Genomic DNA, 18,012 nt, shown 5'->3' on the forward strand with positions numbered 1-18,012 from the left:
GGTTATTTTAAGGATTAAATGAGATAACCTATATTTGAAGCATTCAGTTTAGTGCCTGATGTAGAGTAAATGCTCAAAAAAAAAACCAAAACAAAACAGTGGTTTATTGGTTGAAAGAGCATGCATGGGGAGATGGTTGTAATAGTGGGATAATAATAACTACTTTAAAGGGTTGTGAGGTTAAGTTTTTAAAATGCACAGAAAATATTTGACTCAAATTAGGCACAAATTAACTCCGTATATTTTATTTTCCCTCACATTCCTTCTTGTCTTCAGAGATACCAATTCTGCTTCTTTACTTGAATGTATTTTATGATTTGCACAAACTCATAATGTTGCTGGTAGAGTAAGTCGTTCTGGTTTCCCAGTATTTCCAGGCAAGTGCCCCCCGTGATCATAAGACATCTTGAGCAGTCTCCTGTCTCTGCCTGGGATGTTAAAAACACAGTGAGGTCTGGATGTAAGTCGGGATTTGGACAGTTGTTAGGCTTTCCTCTGATACCATGGTACCCATGAAGATAGGACACTTTAGCTCCAGAGCTGTTGAGGAGGAGGCAAGCATATAGACACCATCAAAGTATTGTTGCATGGATCTGCAGGTAGTTCAAGCCAATCACCCTCTCTTTTCTGCTAACCTATATTGTATTCACTCTTACATTGCCACATAACATTTGGCTTCTTAAGTGTTTTGTTGATGCCATCTTCCCAAAATTGAATTCTTAAAATTATGTCTCTGTAATTCAAAGAAAGGGAAATGATTTCATTTTGGGGATAATTATATGCCTTGGGAGGAAAAGAAAAAAATCAGCCACCAAATACTTGAAGAAGACATAATATGGGAAAGGGGAAATAATAACTGAAATATAGTGAGCTCTTTAGATTTAAGACAAGAAAACAAAATTGCTTATTTTCCCTTTACTTTACCTTTAAGATTTGCAGTTTATAGAGGTCTTTAGACACTAAGATCAGAAGAGTGTCCTCAAATGTGTTTAAAATGTTTTGATATAAATTCTGAAAAACAAAAAAAGTTACACAACCAGCCAGCCAGATAAAATTAGATATAATTTTACTCAATGTCTATGGTTTTGTGTCCTGGGGTCCTGTGTTCTCCTCATAAACTGAAGGTAAGAAAGGAGAGAGGCAGCTATACAGATGAGACCTCTCTCAGTACCCTGTGCCATGAATTGCACCTCCACCTTCTAGGGCAGGTGCACTGGGTAGCTGTGCTGAGGAAATAGCGGAGATGTTGCTCACCTTACTGTAGGGATATTCCTCTCTCCTCCTTTGTCTGCTCTTATTTCCTTTCTTACAGCATTTGCCCATAAACTCTTGTCCTTGCTAAAACAATTAACCAAAAATCTCTTCACTCATTTGTTCCTATAACTCCTATACAATCCATTAAATCCCATGATTTGTAGAATTCACAAGGAGTCCAGGGGGTATAGATTAATGCTGGAATATACTGTTGTTAATCTATTGTATCTAAAAAGGGTGAATGAGATAACAACAAAGATTATGACCCGTGGAGAGGCATTCTGCAGGACTGCTGTGGTGCATAACAATATCTCATAATAAATAAAGAAAACAAAGACTCACCTTCAGGTCCTCTTGGTCATCTTCATTGTTTCCCATTTCCTTCACTTTCTCAAGAGTTGGTATAGCAAATACTATTTTAAAGGAGGACTCTATTATCTTCAGTTGGGTTTCAAACTGCAGTAAGGGATCTACAAAGCTGGTGAGAAAAATGTGTAATTATTAAATAGAGGAGAGAACAAATGTAACTTAAGTTTAGTGGCTTTTTCTTGTGCAAGAGAGAATGTACTATAAAATGAGGCCCAGCTCTCGGCTTTGTATAACATGTGGGTTTTAAATATTCTCATAAAAATGACAATGGTGCTTTAAATATACAGGAATGAGTTTCTTTTTAAAAATCATCTGCAATCAGTTATTTAGAAACCAGAATATATTTCTCCATAGACATAATAATGTAAAAAGTGGTTACATTTCCAGGCAAGCCCACAAAGCCATGCTGAGCTTTAGTTGAACTATATTACTGCCACATTTTCTCTAAACTGTGATACTATGCTTCTTACAGTTTAATATTTCTGAAATTATTGGGATGCATCCTCCAATTCTTGGCAAAAGAAACCTGCCCATCAGCAGTTGAAAAGATAAGTTATGACATAGTTATTATTCCTTAGATATGTGTGATGTGGATAACAGTCCTTCCTGATTTTTTTTGAGGTGAAAATATTTTCTTATTTTCTGAAAAAATGGTGATATAGATGGTAAGGTAGGAAATTTTATGCTAGACTCAGAATATCTTTTCTCTACTGGACAGGAAAATCAAAGTGTCTAATACCCACTGTTTGAAATGGAATCTCTTAGAATACATTAGATAATTTTCAAATCTAGGGAAGATTAATTTGGCTTATTCATGGCTTTAATGAATTATCAGACTCTGAACAGCTATCTGTCAAGAGTTTCCAGTAGAATTTTCAGGGGGAAGGTATTTATCTTTTAGGGATAAATAACTTGGCTTAGGAAAATGCAAAATTAAGATTTTGATGAAACAGAAAATAGTTTCTTTCAACGTACTTTGAAATCATACTGCTAGTCCTAAAAATGCTAAAATGCTCCAAGTCATGAATAAAGATTAGAAAAATAGCATGATCCTCTAAGGCCATGCATAACTGCTAATGGGCAACAGATCTTCAAATTTTAAATGTGAGGATGGTTGAGTGTAAGACACTGGTGATACTAAAGAAAGACACATGCAAATCTCTGGGTCAACGTGGACAATTGCCGTTAAGGATACTTTTTTGGATCCACATATAATTTGCTTTCAAAAGAGTAGTTATTAAATTACAATGTGTTTTACAATATGTGACATCTTAAATTAAGAATTTCAGTGTAAATGCTTTTTTTATATTCCAGGGTGCACAACCAGGTGATATAGAAAGGAACTTGAGAAGGAAGACTAAGCATTCCTCACTAAATGATCCCAGTAAGCAAAAGGCAATACATATTTTTGCAAGTATAATTTGAAGAATCACAATTGAATAAAACAAAGTAGATGCCTCCTAATAAAAATATGGGGAAATTATATTAAACATGATCACAAATAAATCAAGAGGGACATTTTAATATGATAAAATGTTTAGTTCAAATGAAAGAATATTAAGAGAGATGTATACTACCATTTGAAATAATAGAAGGAATAGTTAATAACACATAGAAAAAAGTTAAATTATTAAAAATAATTATTAAAAGGTACAAGGTATTGAATTATTAAAAATACAAGGAGAAATAGAAATTATTAAAGATACAAGGAAAAACAAACACAGTCATAGAAGATTAAGCATTCAATTATCAGCATATGGTAGGTAAAAATTAAAAATTCTGCAAAAGAGGAGATCTTTATTAAAATTAATAAGGAGGTATAAATAAATTATATTAAATGTGGTATCAAGGATTATCTTTTTCAATAATCATGGAGTGCTGACAAATATTTATCATATTTGTAAAAGGCTTTTTACAAGCTGTAAAAAGTTTCAAAATATAAAAGGATATATGTTTGATTCTCAAATCACAGTGAGAAATCTATTTTAAAAATGAGAAAATTCAAAGTACTTAAAAATACTAGAATACTATTAGAATTTTTCTCATTTAACATAAGGGGCATCTGGGTGGCTCAGTTGGTTGAACGTCCTACTTTTAGTTTTGGCTCAGGTCAGGATCTCGAGGTTTGTGGGATGGAAGCCTGCATTGGGTTTGGTGCTCAATGCAGAGTCTGCTTCAGATTCTTTCTCCCTCCTTCTCATTCACTCTCTCTCAAATAAATAAATAAAATCTTTTTAAAATATAAAAAAATAAAATGAGAGAAAAATGACAAACTAAGCATGTAACAAAATTGTAAAGCTACTAAAAATGTAATCAAAGAAATAAAGGGCAAAGGCAAAGTGAACAAGTATAAAATGAGAAAGGGAGGAATAATAAGTATAATGATTCTTGCTGGCAAATTTAATAAAGATTTAAAAAAGAAAAAAAGAGGAAGCAGAAACTAAATATTAAGAAAGCCTACAGTCGGGGGGCACCTGGGTGGCTCAGTCGTTAAGCGTCTGCCTTTGGCTTAGGTCATGATACCAGGGTCCTGAGATCGAGCCCCACATCGGGCTCCCTGCTCTTCGGGAAGCCTGCTTCTCCCTCTCCCACTCCCTCTGCTTTGTGTTCCCTCCCTTGCTGTGTCTCTCTCTGTCAAATAAATAAATAAAATCTTAAAAAAAAAAAGAAAGCCTACAGTAGTCAAAAAAAGAAGTAAGCTATTGTATGTGTTTAACAGAAACAAAACTGATTTATATACTTAAATTATACAAGTATATATGAAGATATAGCTTGTTTAAAACTTTATGTACCAAATAATACTTGGCCAAAGTACAAAAAGCTATAACAATTTTTTTTTTTTTAATTAAAGGAAAATTATTATCTGGGGTATTTTTAACACACTTAGGTTCCAAAAAAAAAAAAAAAGCTAAAAATATGAAACAGGATTCTAATCTAGGGCCTGCTTTTTCATGAATCCTATAAAATAATATACCAACTTTTGTTTCTATGTGTCTGTATTTTGTGGGGAGGGGTAGTCCAAAAGTTTCATCAGATTCCCAAAGGAGAATTAAAATAGGTTAAGAAGCACTGATATTGAGGACTTTAACACCAGGCACTAGGTATTTTACTTGCCCTGCACGCATTATCTCAATACATCTTCATTGCAATACTAAGAGTTAAGTACTATCATTACTTTCAATTTTTAGACAAGGAATCTGAGGCATTGAGAAGTTAAGTAACTTCAAAGTCACAAAATCTGGGAACGGTGGAGCTGATATCAGAAACTTGGTCTGTTTGACATATAGTTTTCCTTTTATTTTATAAAATTTCTTACAGATTTTGTTTGTCATACTTTGGCCAAGTATTATCTGGCACATAAAGTATTATTTTAGTACATAAGGTCTTCATGTGTACCTACTATCTGTCTTTGTATAGCACTATTTTGTAAATTCTAGTTAATTCACCTAGGCAAGGTGAATTACACATCTCAACACAAAATAGTAAATGAGTTTAAGCTCAGAGGAAGTACCAATGAATGCTAATCGGGGATCTGTTTATAACTGGTTATTCTATTCTAAAAGACAATCTCAAAAATATTAACTAATTCCAGAGAGGCTGGGAAGTTGACAGGATAGGAGGGCCGAAGCTCACCTTGTCCCACAGATACAACTAGATAATACCCACATCAGTGTAAATAATCCAGAAAAGGACTTGAAAACTGGCAAAACAAACTCTACAACTAAAGGTAAAGAGGCCATATCTAAGAGGAGAGAAAGGGCGGAGACATGGTGGGGAGCTAAACAGACCAGGGGCCATCTGTGGGAGGGTCGGAGCTTGCAGGCACAGAGAGAGGACGGAAAAGGACCCTAACACTGGGGAGTCCCCACAGGGAAGACATTTGGCTTGAAAACTAGAAGCACCAAATTTCATGAGTTCTTACAACCAGTGGGACTTAAAGCCTGGAATTTAAAAAATCAGCAGGCTTGGTTCTGGGACAAGCCTAGAAGGCGATAGGAAGCAGAGTCTCTGCCCTTAAAGGGATAGCAGAAGAACAGCCCTTGGAGATGCAGCATAAAAGCAGCAGTTTTGAAAAATGCCTGGGGCTTATGGGATGGAATGTTATTTACCGATCTCAGAGCATGTCCTGGAGGGACAGAAAGCACTGGGGAACTCCTTCAGGAACAAAGGAACTGGCAGGATCCCTGAGGGACTTCTGCCATTTCCCTCCCCTGCCCTTCAGCATAAACACACGGCCACTTGCAGGAACCAGCACTGAGCAGGCATTCACTACCTAACTTGCTTACACAGGGTTCCGTGCCGCAGCCCCCCCCCCAACCTTGCCCCCCCTCCCAACCTTGCCCCCAGCTTCAGTGGATGTGCCCTTTCCAGTCAAGCTTGCCTCAGTTCTGGTGCTGTTTGTCTCTTCCCTGAGAAGATGGGCACAAACCTTACCAACGCTGCATCTCCTAGCCCACTTTGTGGGACTTCAGTCCCCCTGGTGGCAGCAGCCCCATGGAAGACTAATGCACACTTTGCTAAAACTGTGAGCCCCACCCCCATCAGCTCATTCCACTGGTGGTGACACATCCACTCCAAAATGTTCTTGGCCTATTCAAACAGGGCCTGCAAGCCTGGCAATGTGCAGGCAGTGCCAACAATGGCCAGCACCATTCCAAAGGGATTCTGCCCCACGGCAAGGGGAAGATAGGCACACATGACAGTCAGAGGGTAGCCCTAGCAGCACGTGGGACAGACAGTTGTTCTGATTGAAGGCCCCACCCACTAACAAAAATTTCTCAGGGGGCAACACAGGGAAAGTGCCCTGCAGTTTGGTGCTACTTCATCTCTGGCAAATGCCTGGTTTGACTCAACTTAAGCCTGAGGTGGCCCCAGACTTGTCCACTAACACTACAGGCGCAAGACATTGCCCATAGGCAAACAGAGCCACTGCAGATGACTGCACTGAAGGGAGAAGTGATAAAACACAGCAGCAGGGGCACATGTAACAAACACAGGAGACACCCCGGAAGTGTCAGGTTCTGGTGAATCAGAGACACTGCCCTGCAGGGCACTACTGTTCCTTTTCTTCAAAAGGCCATTACTTTCAAGAGCAGGAGACAGAGCTGACTTTCCTAACACAGAAACAGACAGAGAGAGACAAAGTGAGGAGACAGTAATATGTTCTAAATCAAAGAACAGGACATAACCACAGCAAGAGACCTAAGCAAAATGGATATAAGTAATATGTCAGATAGAGGATTTAAAGTAATGATCATAAAGATACTCACTGAACTTGAGAAAAGAGTGGAGGACATGAGTGAGACCCTATGACAAACACATATAAAAGAACCAATCAAAGATGAAGAACACAATAAATGAAATTAAAAATATACTAGATGGAATAAATAACAGGCTAGAGGAAGCAGAGGAATGAATTAACAACCTGGAGGACAGAGTAATGGAAAGTAATCAAGTTGAGCAGGTGAGAGAAAAAAAATTTATGCGGAATGAGAATAGTCTTAGGGAACTCAGCAACTCCATCAAGCAGAGTAACAGTCTCATTATAGGGATCCCAGAAGAAGAGGAGAGAGAAAAGGGGGCAGAAAATTTATTTGAAGAAATAATAGCTGAAAAGTTCCCTAATTCAGGGAAGAAAACAAATATCCAGATCCAAGGAGGCACAGAGATTCCCCAACAAAATCAACCCAAGGAGGTCCACACCAAGACACAATAATTAAAATGGCAACAAGTAGTGATAAAGAGAGAATTTTAAAAACAAGAGAAAAGAAGACAGTTATATACGAATGAAACCCCATAAGGCTATCAGCAGATTTTTCAGCAGAAACTTTGAAGGCCAGAAAGGAGTAGCATGATATATTCAAAGTGCTGAAAGGAAAAAAAATCTGCAGCCAAGAATACTCTCTCCAGCATGGCTATAATTCAGAAGAGAAAGAGAGAGAAAGAGATTCCCAGACAAACAAAAACTAAAGAAGTTCATGACCACTAAACCAGCCTTACAGGAAATGTTAAAGGAGACTGTATGATTATAAAGGAAAGACCATAAGTAAAAGTAAGAAAATAGGAAGGACAAAAGCAATAAAAATAAGTATATCCACAAAAATCAGTCAAGGGACTCACAAAATAAAAGGATGTGAAGAATTACATCATATCCCAAACATGTGGTAGGGAGAGGAGTAAAGAATGGGCTCAAACTTAAGTGACCATCATCTTAATATAGACTGGTATATGCAGAAAATCTAATATACAAATCTAATGGTAACCACAAATCAAAAACCAATAATATATATGCAAAAAATAAGAGTAAGAATCCAAGTATATCACTAAAGAAAGCCAGCAAACTGAGAGAAGAGAGCAAGAGAAGAAAGGATCAGAGAAGAGCTATAAACAACCACAAAACGAGTAACAAAATGGCAATAAATACATACCTATTACTTGGAATGTAAATGGACTAAATGCCCCAAACAAAAGATATAGGGTGACAGACTGGATTTATAAACAAGACCCATCTATATGCTGCCTACAAAAGACTTATTTCACACCTAAAGACACCTGCAGATTGAAAGCAGGGATATGGAGAAACATTTATTATGCAGATAGAAGACAAAAGAAAGCCAGGGTAGCCATACTTATGGCTTTTCTCTTTGGAGAAAATAGAATTTATGACAAAACTGTAACAAGAGACAAGGAAAGGCACTATATAATGATAACATGGACAATCGAACCAGAAGATATAACAATATTTATGGCACCCTCCATGGGAACACCTAAATACATAAAACAGTTAATAACAAACTTAAAGGAACTAATAGTAATACAATAATTGCAGGGGACTTTAACACCCCTCTTATATCAATGGATAGACAATTCAGACAGAAATCAACAAGAAAACATTGGTTTGGAATGGCACACTGGACCAGATAAAATTAACAGATATATTCAGAACACTCCATCCTAAAATAGCAGAATACACATTATTTTAATATTTTTTTTAGAGAGACAGAGTGTGCACAGGTGGGGGGGAGGGAGAGGGAGAGAGACAATCCCAAGCAGGCTCCATGCTCAGTGCAGAGGCCTGATATGGGGCCTCAATCCATGACCCTGAGATCAATGACCTGAACTGAAATCAGGAGTTGGATGCTTAACAACTGAGGCACCCAGGTGCCCCAGAATACACATTCTTTTTAAGTGCACATGGAACATTCTCAGAATAGATCACATAACAGGCCATGAAGCAAGTCTCAACAAATTAAAAAAGATCAAAGTCATACCATGCATTTTCTATGACCATCATTCATGACACTAGAAATCAAACCACCAGAAAAATATCAGGAAAGAGCACCAAAACATGGAGGTTAAAATTAACATGCTACCTAAACAATGAATGGGTCAGCCAGGAAATCAAAGAAGAGATTAAAAAATTACATGGAGAGAAATGGAAAATGAAAACACAATGGTTCAAATCATTGGATGCAGCAAGTCGTTGGATGCAGCAAAAGGGAAGTATATAGCAATACAAGCCTACCTCAAGATGCAAGAAAAATCTCAAACAATCTAACCTCACCTAAAGGAGCTAGGAAAAAAACAACAAACAAAACCTAAAACCAGCAGAAGGAAGGAAATAATAAAAATTAGAGCAGAAATACATGAAAAAGAAACTAAATACACAATAGAACAGATCAATTGAAACCAAGTTCTTGGAAAAATTGATAAAATTGATAAACCTTTAGCTAGACTTATAAAGAAAAAAAAGAGAAAGGACTCAAATAAAATAAAAAATGAGAGAGGAGAAATAACAACACCACAGAAATATAAATGATTATAATAGAATATTATGAAAAATTATATTCTAACAAATTGGATAACCTGAAAGAAGTAGATAAATTCCTAGAAACACATAAACTACCAAAACAGAAACAGAAAGAAATAGAGAACTTGAACAGACTGATAACCAGCAATGAAATGAATCAGCAATCAAAAATTTCCCAACAAACAAAAGTTGAGGACCAGATGGCTTCGCAGGTGAATTTTACCAAACATTTAAAGAAGAGTTAATGCCTATTCTCAAACTTTTAAAAAAGTAGAAGAGGAAGGAAAATTTCCAAATTCATTCTGTGAGGCTAACATTATCCTGATACAAACCAAATAAAGATACCACAAAAAAGAGAAACTACAGGCCAACAACTCTGATGAACATAAGATGCAAAAACCAGCATTTTTCACAGAAGTGGAACAAATGATACTAACATTTGTATAAAATCACAAAGACCCAATAGCCAAATCATCTTGAAAAAGAAAAACAAACTGGAGATATCACAATTCTGGACTTCAATTTATATTATAAATCTTTAGTAATCAAAACTTTATGGTACTGGCACAAAAATAGACACAGAGATCAATAGAATAGAATAGAAAACTGAGAAATAAACTAGAGTTATATGCCAATTAATCTTTAACAAAGGAGGCAAGAATATGCAATGGGAAAAAGACAATTCTTCAACAAATGGTATTGGGAAACCTGGATAGCTACATACAAAAGAATGAAAACTGGACCATTTTCTTATACCATACACAATAATAAACTCAAGATGGACTAAGTATCTAAATGTGAGACCTGAAACCACAAAAATCCTAGAAGGGAAAACAGGCAATAATTTCTGACTTTGGCCATAACAACTTCTTTCTAGATATGTCACCCGAGGCAAGGGAAACAAAAGCAAAAATAAACTACTGGGACTTCATTAAAATAAAATACTGCACAGCAAAGGAAACAACCAAAAAAGTTAAAAGACAACTTATGGAATGGGAGAAGATATTTGCAAATGACATGTCCGATAAAAGTAGTATCCAAAATATAGAAAGAATTTATGAAACTCAACACCCAAAAAAACAAATAAATTAAAAAATGGGCAGAAGACATGAATAGACATTTCTCCAAAGAAGACATCCAGATGGCCAAGAGACACATGAGAAGATGCTCAACATCACTCATCATCAGGGAAATGCAAATCAAAGCCACAATGAGACATCACCTCCCACCTGTCAGAATGGCTAAAATAAAGAAACAACAGATTTTGGCAAGGATGTGGAGAAAAAGGAACCCTTTCCACTCTTGGTGGGAAAGCAAACTGGTGCAGCTACTGTGGAAAACAATACAGAGGGTCTTCAGAAATTAACAATAGAACTACCCTAGAATCCAGTAATCTGGCTATTGGCATTTGTCCAAAGAATATGAAAACACTAATTCAAAGGGATATATACCACCCCTGTGTTTATAGCAGCATTATTTACAATAGCCAAATTATGGAAGCAAGCCCAAGTATCCATTGATAAATGAATGCATTAAAGAAGAAATGGCGTATATATATATATAATGGAATATTACTCAGCCATAGAAAGAGTGAAATCTTGACATTTGCAACACCGTAAATTGATCTAGGGAGTATAATGCTAAGCAAAATAAGCCAGTCAGAAAAAGACAAATGTTGTATGATTTCACTCATGTGGAATTTAAGAACAAAACAAACATACAAAGGGGGAAAAAAAAGGAGACAAATCAAAAAACAGACTCTTAACTACAGAGTCTGGTTAAAGATAGTTACCAGAGAGGAGGTGGGTGGACGGATGGATGAAATAGATGACAGGGATTAAGAGTACACTTATCTTGATGAGCACTGAGTAATATGTGGAACTGCTGAATCACTCACCAGATTGTATACCTGAAACTAATATAACACTATATGTTAACTGCACTGGAATTAAAATAATAAAAAATTAACTAATTTCATTTAAGAGTATAAAGTTTAAATTTTTAATGTTTTTTGAAAAAAATAATATTATAACACCAATTATGATTTAACATCAAATACATGATAGACCAAAATCCTAAAAACTATTAATTAAACACATACCTTAATAGATTAAATTAAAAATTGTGCTTTAATCAATCTTGAAAAAGTATTTAATAAATATCAACATCAGTTTTTAAGGAAAAGTGAACAGTTTGAATAATTTTCTTGAACGGTTTTATTTAAACCAACATTTTGTTAATTGAGAAGCAGTGTAAGAGTTTTTATTAAAAACAGGAACAACATAAGGGTTCAATTTCCTATTTTATTAAAATATTGTGTTGAAGTTTGTTGTTTTTCAAATAAGACATGGTCTAATAAAAATATTTCAGTGAGCTGAAACACAGGATAAATATATCCCCCCCCAAAAGAATCCCATATGCATCCCAACGTATCAGAAATTGCTGTCCAAACAATAAAATGGGGGGGGACCAAAATACAATATAAATAAGAAATCAGTCTAGTAATGTGCAGAATCTATGTTAAAAATACCACAAGCTTTTAAGGGAGAACATAAAACAGAACTTGAATAATTAGAAATATAGATTTATAAATAGGAAGATTATAAATGTCAATTATTCTCAAATTATTTTACAAACTCTGAAAGTGCAATTAAAATTTCAGGACATTTTCTTTTCTTTAATGCATTTTTTTATTACGTTATGTAATCACCATACATTACATCATTAGTTTCTGATGTAGTGTTCCATGATTCATTGTTTGTGCATAACATCCAGTGCCCCATACAGTATGTGCCCCTCTTTAATATCTATCACCAGGCTAACCCATCCCCCCCACCCCCTCCCCTCTAGAACCCTCAGTTTGTTTCTCAGAGTCCATAGTCTCTCATGGTTCATCTCCGCCTCCGATTTCCCCCTTCATTTTCCCCCTTCCTGCTATCTTCTTCTTCTTCTTTCTTTTTTTTTTTTACATATAATGTATTATTTGTTTCAGAGGTACAGGTCTGTGATTTTTCATCAGAAGTTGATAAAATACGTTTACCTTCCACTCAAAAAATAAATTGGAGGGATTTTGATAAGTTACTGTGCTGGAAATAATCAAGAAAATAAGGAAGATCCAGTTCAATCAGATAATAAAATCTTTTTTTCTTTAAATTTTTTATTGTGTTAATCACCATACATTACATCATTAGTTTTTGATGTAGTGTTCCATGATTCATTGTTTGTGCATAACACCCAGTACTCCATGCAGAGCGTGCCCCCTTTAATACCCATCACCAGGCTAACCCATCTCCCCACCCTCTCCGCTCTAGAACCCTCAGTTTGTTTTTCAGAGTCCATCGTCTCTCATGGTTCATCTCCCCCTCCAATTCCCCCCCTTCATTCTTCCCCTCCTGCTATCTTTTTTTTTTGATTAACATATATTGCATTATTTGTTTCAGAGGTACAGATCTGTGATTCAACAGTCTTGCACAATTCACAGCGCTCACCATAGCACATACCCTCCCCAATGTCTATCACCCAGCCACCCCACAGATAATAAAATCTATTACAAAACAGCACTAAGTCAAAATAGTTTAGTGGTGGCACCACAAAAAAATTCTAAACAATGGAGGGGAATGTAAATTCTAGAGAATACCTAATATGGGAATAGAAAATACCTGGATAAATACTCTATCTCCCCTACCTCGCCAAATGTGGCACTAATTTATTGACAATATTTCATGTTGGGTCAGAATGTGTTCTTAGAACTCTTTTTTTAATTAAAAATTTTATTGAGATATTTGTAGCTTTACATACTGTTGTAAGAAATAATACAGAGAGGGGCACCTGGGTGGCTCAGTCTGTTAAGTGTCTGCCTTCGGCTCAGGTCATGGTCCCAGGGTCCTGGGATCGAGCCCCGCATCGGGCTCCCCGCTCGGCAGGAAGCCTGCTTCTCCCTCTCCCACTCCCCCTGCTTGTGTTCCCTCTCTCGCTGTGTCTCTCTGTCAAATAAGTAAATAAAATCTTTAAAAAAAAGAAAAAAAATAATACATAGAAACATCTAATATACTTCCCACAGTTTTCCCCAATGGTAACATTCTCCAAAGTCTGTAGTATAATATCAGCGCCAGAACATTGATACTGATTATTTCCAACCATCTTGTTCAGATTTCCCCAGTTTTAATTATGCTCGTGTGTGTGTGTGTATTTAGTTCTACACAATTTTATCACACGTAAAGCCTCCTATATCTACCACTGCCATCAAGATACTCAAGAATAGCTTGGAACCCTTAAACGCATAACTATGCCCTTATGCAGATGAATATAAAAAAGCATTCAGAGTTTAAACAAGCCTTTGGAAATGAAGCATTTTAAATAAGTGCTATCTGTATTGTGATCAGCAAACATTTTCTGTCCAAATGACAAGTATACTAGACTTTGCTGTGGCCAAATGATCTCTGCTCAGGTCTGCCATCATAATGCAAAAGCAGCTGTAGACAATGCATGAATAAATACATAAATGTGGCAGTGTTCCAACAAAACTTTGTCTATTGACCTTGGAATTTGAATTTCATATAGCATTTGCATGTTGTGAAATATCCTTCTTCTTATAATTCCCCCAACTATTTAAAAATATGAAAAAAGGGGGTGCCTGGGTGGCCAAGTTGGTTAAGGCTGCAAAACAGCAGGATTTAGCCTATAGGCCCATAGGCCAAGTTTGTTGACTTCTGGTTTGCATAATGGAATTGTGAAGATAATTTAAATTAGTTCATAACATAAAAAATATCTGTTATAGCCTAGAGAGTAACAAAATTCAAGTAACAGAAAACTAGGAGAAAGTGTACATAATAGTAAAGTATGATGTAGAATTAATTTTATACCAGATGTCATACAAAAAAGTGAAAGAAAAAATAAACAGCAATGACACTAAAATCAATTTTGATAAGATAAAAAAGAATAAAGAATTTTAAGACCATAAAAATGCCATGATAAGCTTACTAAGTATATGCCATCATTAAAATCCTCATGAAGCTGCAAAGGCCATGAAAAAATTCCTACATGAGAAAATTCATAAATATAATAAACATACAGAAAATATTGAGTCTTGCTTTTTTTTTGAAAGGAATACAAATTAAAATAATAATGAGGTACAATTTTGAACCTATTAAATCAGTAAAGTAGAAAAATGTATGTATGTATCTATATCTTCTCATGACTAGGCTTTGAAGAAACATTTATTATTAGTGAGGCTTTTCTGGACAGCAAACTGACTCCTTATTAAAAGCTCTAAGAAGCGGGGCGCCTGGGTGGCTCAGTGTGTTAAGCGTCTGCCTTCAGCTCAGGTCATGATCCCAGGGTCCTGGGATCGAGCCCCACATCGGGCTCCCCGCTCAGCGGGAAGCCTGCTTCTCCCTCTCCCACTCCCCTGCTTGTGTTCCCTCTCTTGCTATTGTTCTCTCTTGTCAAATAAATCGAAAATCTTAAAAAAAAAAAAAAAGCTCTAAGAAGCTTTTCATCCCATCCATAATAGTTTGGGTTCATGGGAAGCAGATGCCAAAACAGTATTAAAGGTGCATGAGATTTCTAAGAGGAGAGAAGGCAGGAAGGAGGCTTAGGGTAGAAAGTGTCTTAGACTACAGTAAGTTCTACAGAGGGTTCCGCCAAGTTGATGAGTTTCCTAGATTCAAAGTCACCCATTGGAGTTGACTGTCCCACCATGCTTCCTGGACAGTCATACTGGTGGATCTACACAGGGAGCAGCTAGGGCTGTCTACCAATTTGGATTCCCAGCAGCAGGGCATTTTTGTGGTTGCCTATCATCTAAATCAGTAACCTCACCCTCAGAATGCTATTTCAAAAAAATATTTCAGAGAAGATACAATCTTTATGTACAAAGATGATTATCATAATATTGGCAAAATAAAATATAATTTAAAAATTTCAAAATTGGGGAATCTTATACTGCCATTAAAACGAAAATATGAGTATGTAGAAAAATAAAAACTTACGATATAAAGCCAAAAGGAAAAATATTACAGAAAATCTGCTTATTATTCTACAATAATTAGATTACTTGCTGATCTGTACAATACTTAAGAATTGAGGAAGAACATGAGAAAGAAAGATATAGTAGCTGCTGAATCAGGATGGTGGGATTTGGAGCCATTTTCTGTTTTTCACAACTGTGATTTTTCTCTATTGCATTTTAAAGATATTCAGTCAGTGAAATGGGAGAGCGTTAGAGCTTATTGTACCTGGAGTTGATAGCGAGGATCATGGCTTGGTCACTTAACAGGCCTGAGTATGCATTCCATAGGCAAGCAGCTATGTTCTCCTGGAAGTATCAGGAAAAAGAAAAGAATCAATATCGGCTGCTGTGAGACATCACATGTAGTTCTCTTCTTCCCAGAGACTGGACTGGAATATAAATCCAAGAGTTCATAGTGTTGAGAACACTCTAATTTAAATCCATGATAGCATCTCGGCCCGAATGGTGGCCTTTTACAGCCAACCACTGTGCTTCTATAATGAGCATTTCCAGAGAAAATTTTGTTAGTCGTGTTCATTACCAGGAGCTCCTCTGCACACCACTGTCACTTTTAAGTGCAATCTACTCAGTGTAGAGGTCTCTTAAAAAAAATACCAGCAGGATGATTTAAGTCAGGCCTTACTGAAGAACGTCTCACACCATAGAATGAGAACCATGTGCAGGTCAATGTACAGCTATTTGAACTTATCAATGATAATCAATGAGATTCCATTAAGACTTTCTAGTTCTTTATTGAAGAAACTGGAGAAAGCCTAGAGGAAGAGCATCTCTTTCCTTGTGTGCATCCTTGTCTTGTTGATGCAAGCCTCCCTTGCAGGGTCACCTTCTTGCCTCAGACCCAATAATACTGTTTATGGAAATTCTCCGTCTGTATTTCTGAAGTAACTCAAAGTTCTTTTTAAAGTCCTGCTGTGTACTAATGCTGTTTCTAAGGGCATTTATGCCCTCTAATGCATATGCAAATGCCCACCACTGATTACTTATCACCCTAACAAAAGCCCTTTCCTGTCTGTTCAGTGCTCCTCTTCTGACTCCAGCATTGAATGCCCTGTGGGATATGTCCTGCGTTTGTGGGATATGTCCTGTGTTCGTGGGATGTGAGAGCTATTACAATGCACAGGGCTATATGCCAGTCTATAAAGTCCATCTTGTGGACTGCATGTTTGTGTCCCCTCCAAAACCGTATCTTGAAACCCTAATCCCCATTGTGATGGTATTTGGAGATGGGCCTGTGAGAGATAATGAGGTTTAGATGAGGTCATGAGAGTAGAACCCCAAGATGGGGCTCATGCCCTTATAAGAGAGAGGCAAGGGAGCTTGCTTTCTTTCTCTTCCTGCCACATGAGGATGCAAGGAGAAGGTGACCATCTGAAAACCAGGAAGAGCAACCTCACCCAAACACTGAATCTGTTGTACTCTGATCTTGGCCTTCTCAGCTTCTAGAAGTTTGAGAAATTTCCACTGTTTAAGCCACCCAGTCCATGGTATCTTGTTAAACCAGCCTGAACTGACTAGGACAGTAAGAGAAACTTCCTGTTTGGGATCTGAACTAAAAACTGGCATTTCCCCAGTAGACACAAGTACGTTGTGTACTATAATGTCCTTCCTGGGGAAGAGCACGCTGAATGTTTCCTAACACCCCCCTCTCTGGGCTGGGCTCAGACTGAGTGGTGCAAGAGTTATTGTTCTTTCTCTAAAATATTTTTTTTTAAGAAGATTTTTTTAAATCTTTTTTTTAAAAGAAGATTTTTTTAAAGAAGATTTATTTATCTATTTGAGAGAGAGAGAGAGTGCATGAGCAGGGGGAGGGGCAGAGGGAGAAGGAGAGAGATAGAATCTCAAGCAGACTCCTTACTGAGCGCAGAGTCCCATACAGGAATCAATCTTACGACCCTGAGATCACGACCTGAGCCAAACATTCAACTGACTGAGCCATCCAGGTGCCCCTTTCTCTAAAATATTTATATCCATATCCATCATTGATTCCTAACAACAGCAAACATGATCCTACTCAATCTTAAGAGAATAATTCTTTGCTATGTTGCTTATTACCATATTGCATGTTATCATTACTCAGAGAACATAAAACCTTCTATATGGCAGACAACTCTCACTGGGACTTAGAACTATAAATGGTGATTTGTCTAGTTTGATATTCGACATTTTTTTTCCTTGTCACCATTTTCTTGCAATTTGGCCAGAAATCCACTAGTACCCATTTCTCTGGGCAGTGACTAACTGAACATTCTGTCTCTATATAAGTAATGATCTTTTGGGACTATTGCCTCAATGGGAACTTTCCTCATAGACAAAATTCTAACTGGGCTTTAGTCCTTGGAAATCAATTTGTAACACTTCAAGTCTAATCTAAATCACTGGTTCTCAATACTGGTTATACACTGAGGGGCTGAAAAATATTGATTTTGATTCCTTGGCCATGCCTCCAGAGAATTAATAGTTCTGTATTCAAGAACAGACATTAAGAACAAAACAAAACAAAACAAAACCAAGGCTTCAATGATAGTGATGTACAGCCAGGATTGAGAAG

At 36.7% G+C, this 18,012-nt stretch overlaps 1 protein-coding gene across 3 annotated transcripts in view; it reads right to left on the reverse strand.

Moving 5' to 3' along the window:
* Positions 1 to 256: 256 nt before the first annotated feature.
* MROH9 (maestro heat like repeat family member 9) overlaps positions 257 to 18,012 on the reverse strand; it is a 32,949-nt gene continuing 15,193 nt past the window's right edge. Inside the window, exons 4-8 of one of the 3 annotated variants that reach the window (XM_027612291.2) lie at positions 15,670 to 15,749; positions 1,597 to 1,732; positions 925 to 1,011; positions 657 to 733; positions 333 to 540 (exon numbers count right to left, since the gene is read on the reverse strand). In XM_027612291.2, the coding sequence (XP_027468092.1) occupies positions 680 to 733; positions 925 to 1,011; positions 1,597 to 1,732; positions 15,670 to 15,749 (357 nt within the window). In that variant the 3' untranslated portion in view covers positions 333 to 540; positions 657 to 679. Of the gene's footprint in view, positions 541 to 656; positions 734 to 924; positions 1,012 to 1,596; positions 1,733 to 15,669; positions 15,750 to 18,012 lie in introns of all 3 variants that reach the window. The other 2 variants (XM_027612290.2, XM_027612292.2) reach the window with 2 other exon arrangements.

Source organism: Zalophus californianus, chromosome 10 (genome assembly GCF_009762305.2).
Source record: "Zalophus californianus isolate mZalCal1 chromosome 10, mZalCal1.pri.v2, whole genome shotgun sequence".
NCBI classification, from domain to species: Eukaryota; Metazoa; Chordata; class Mammalia; order Carnivora; family Otariidae; genus Zalophus; species Zalophus californianus.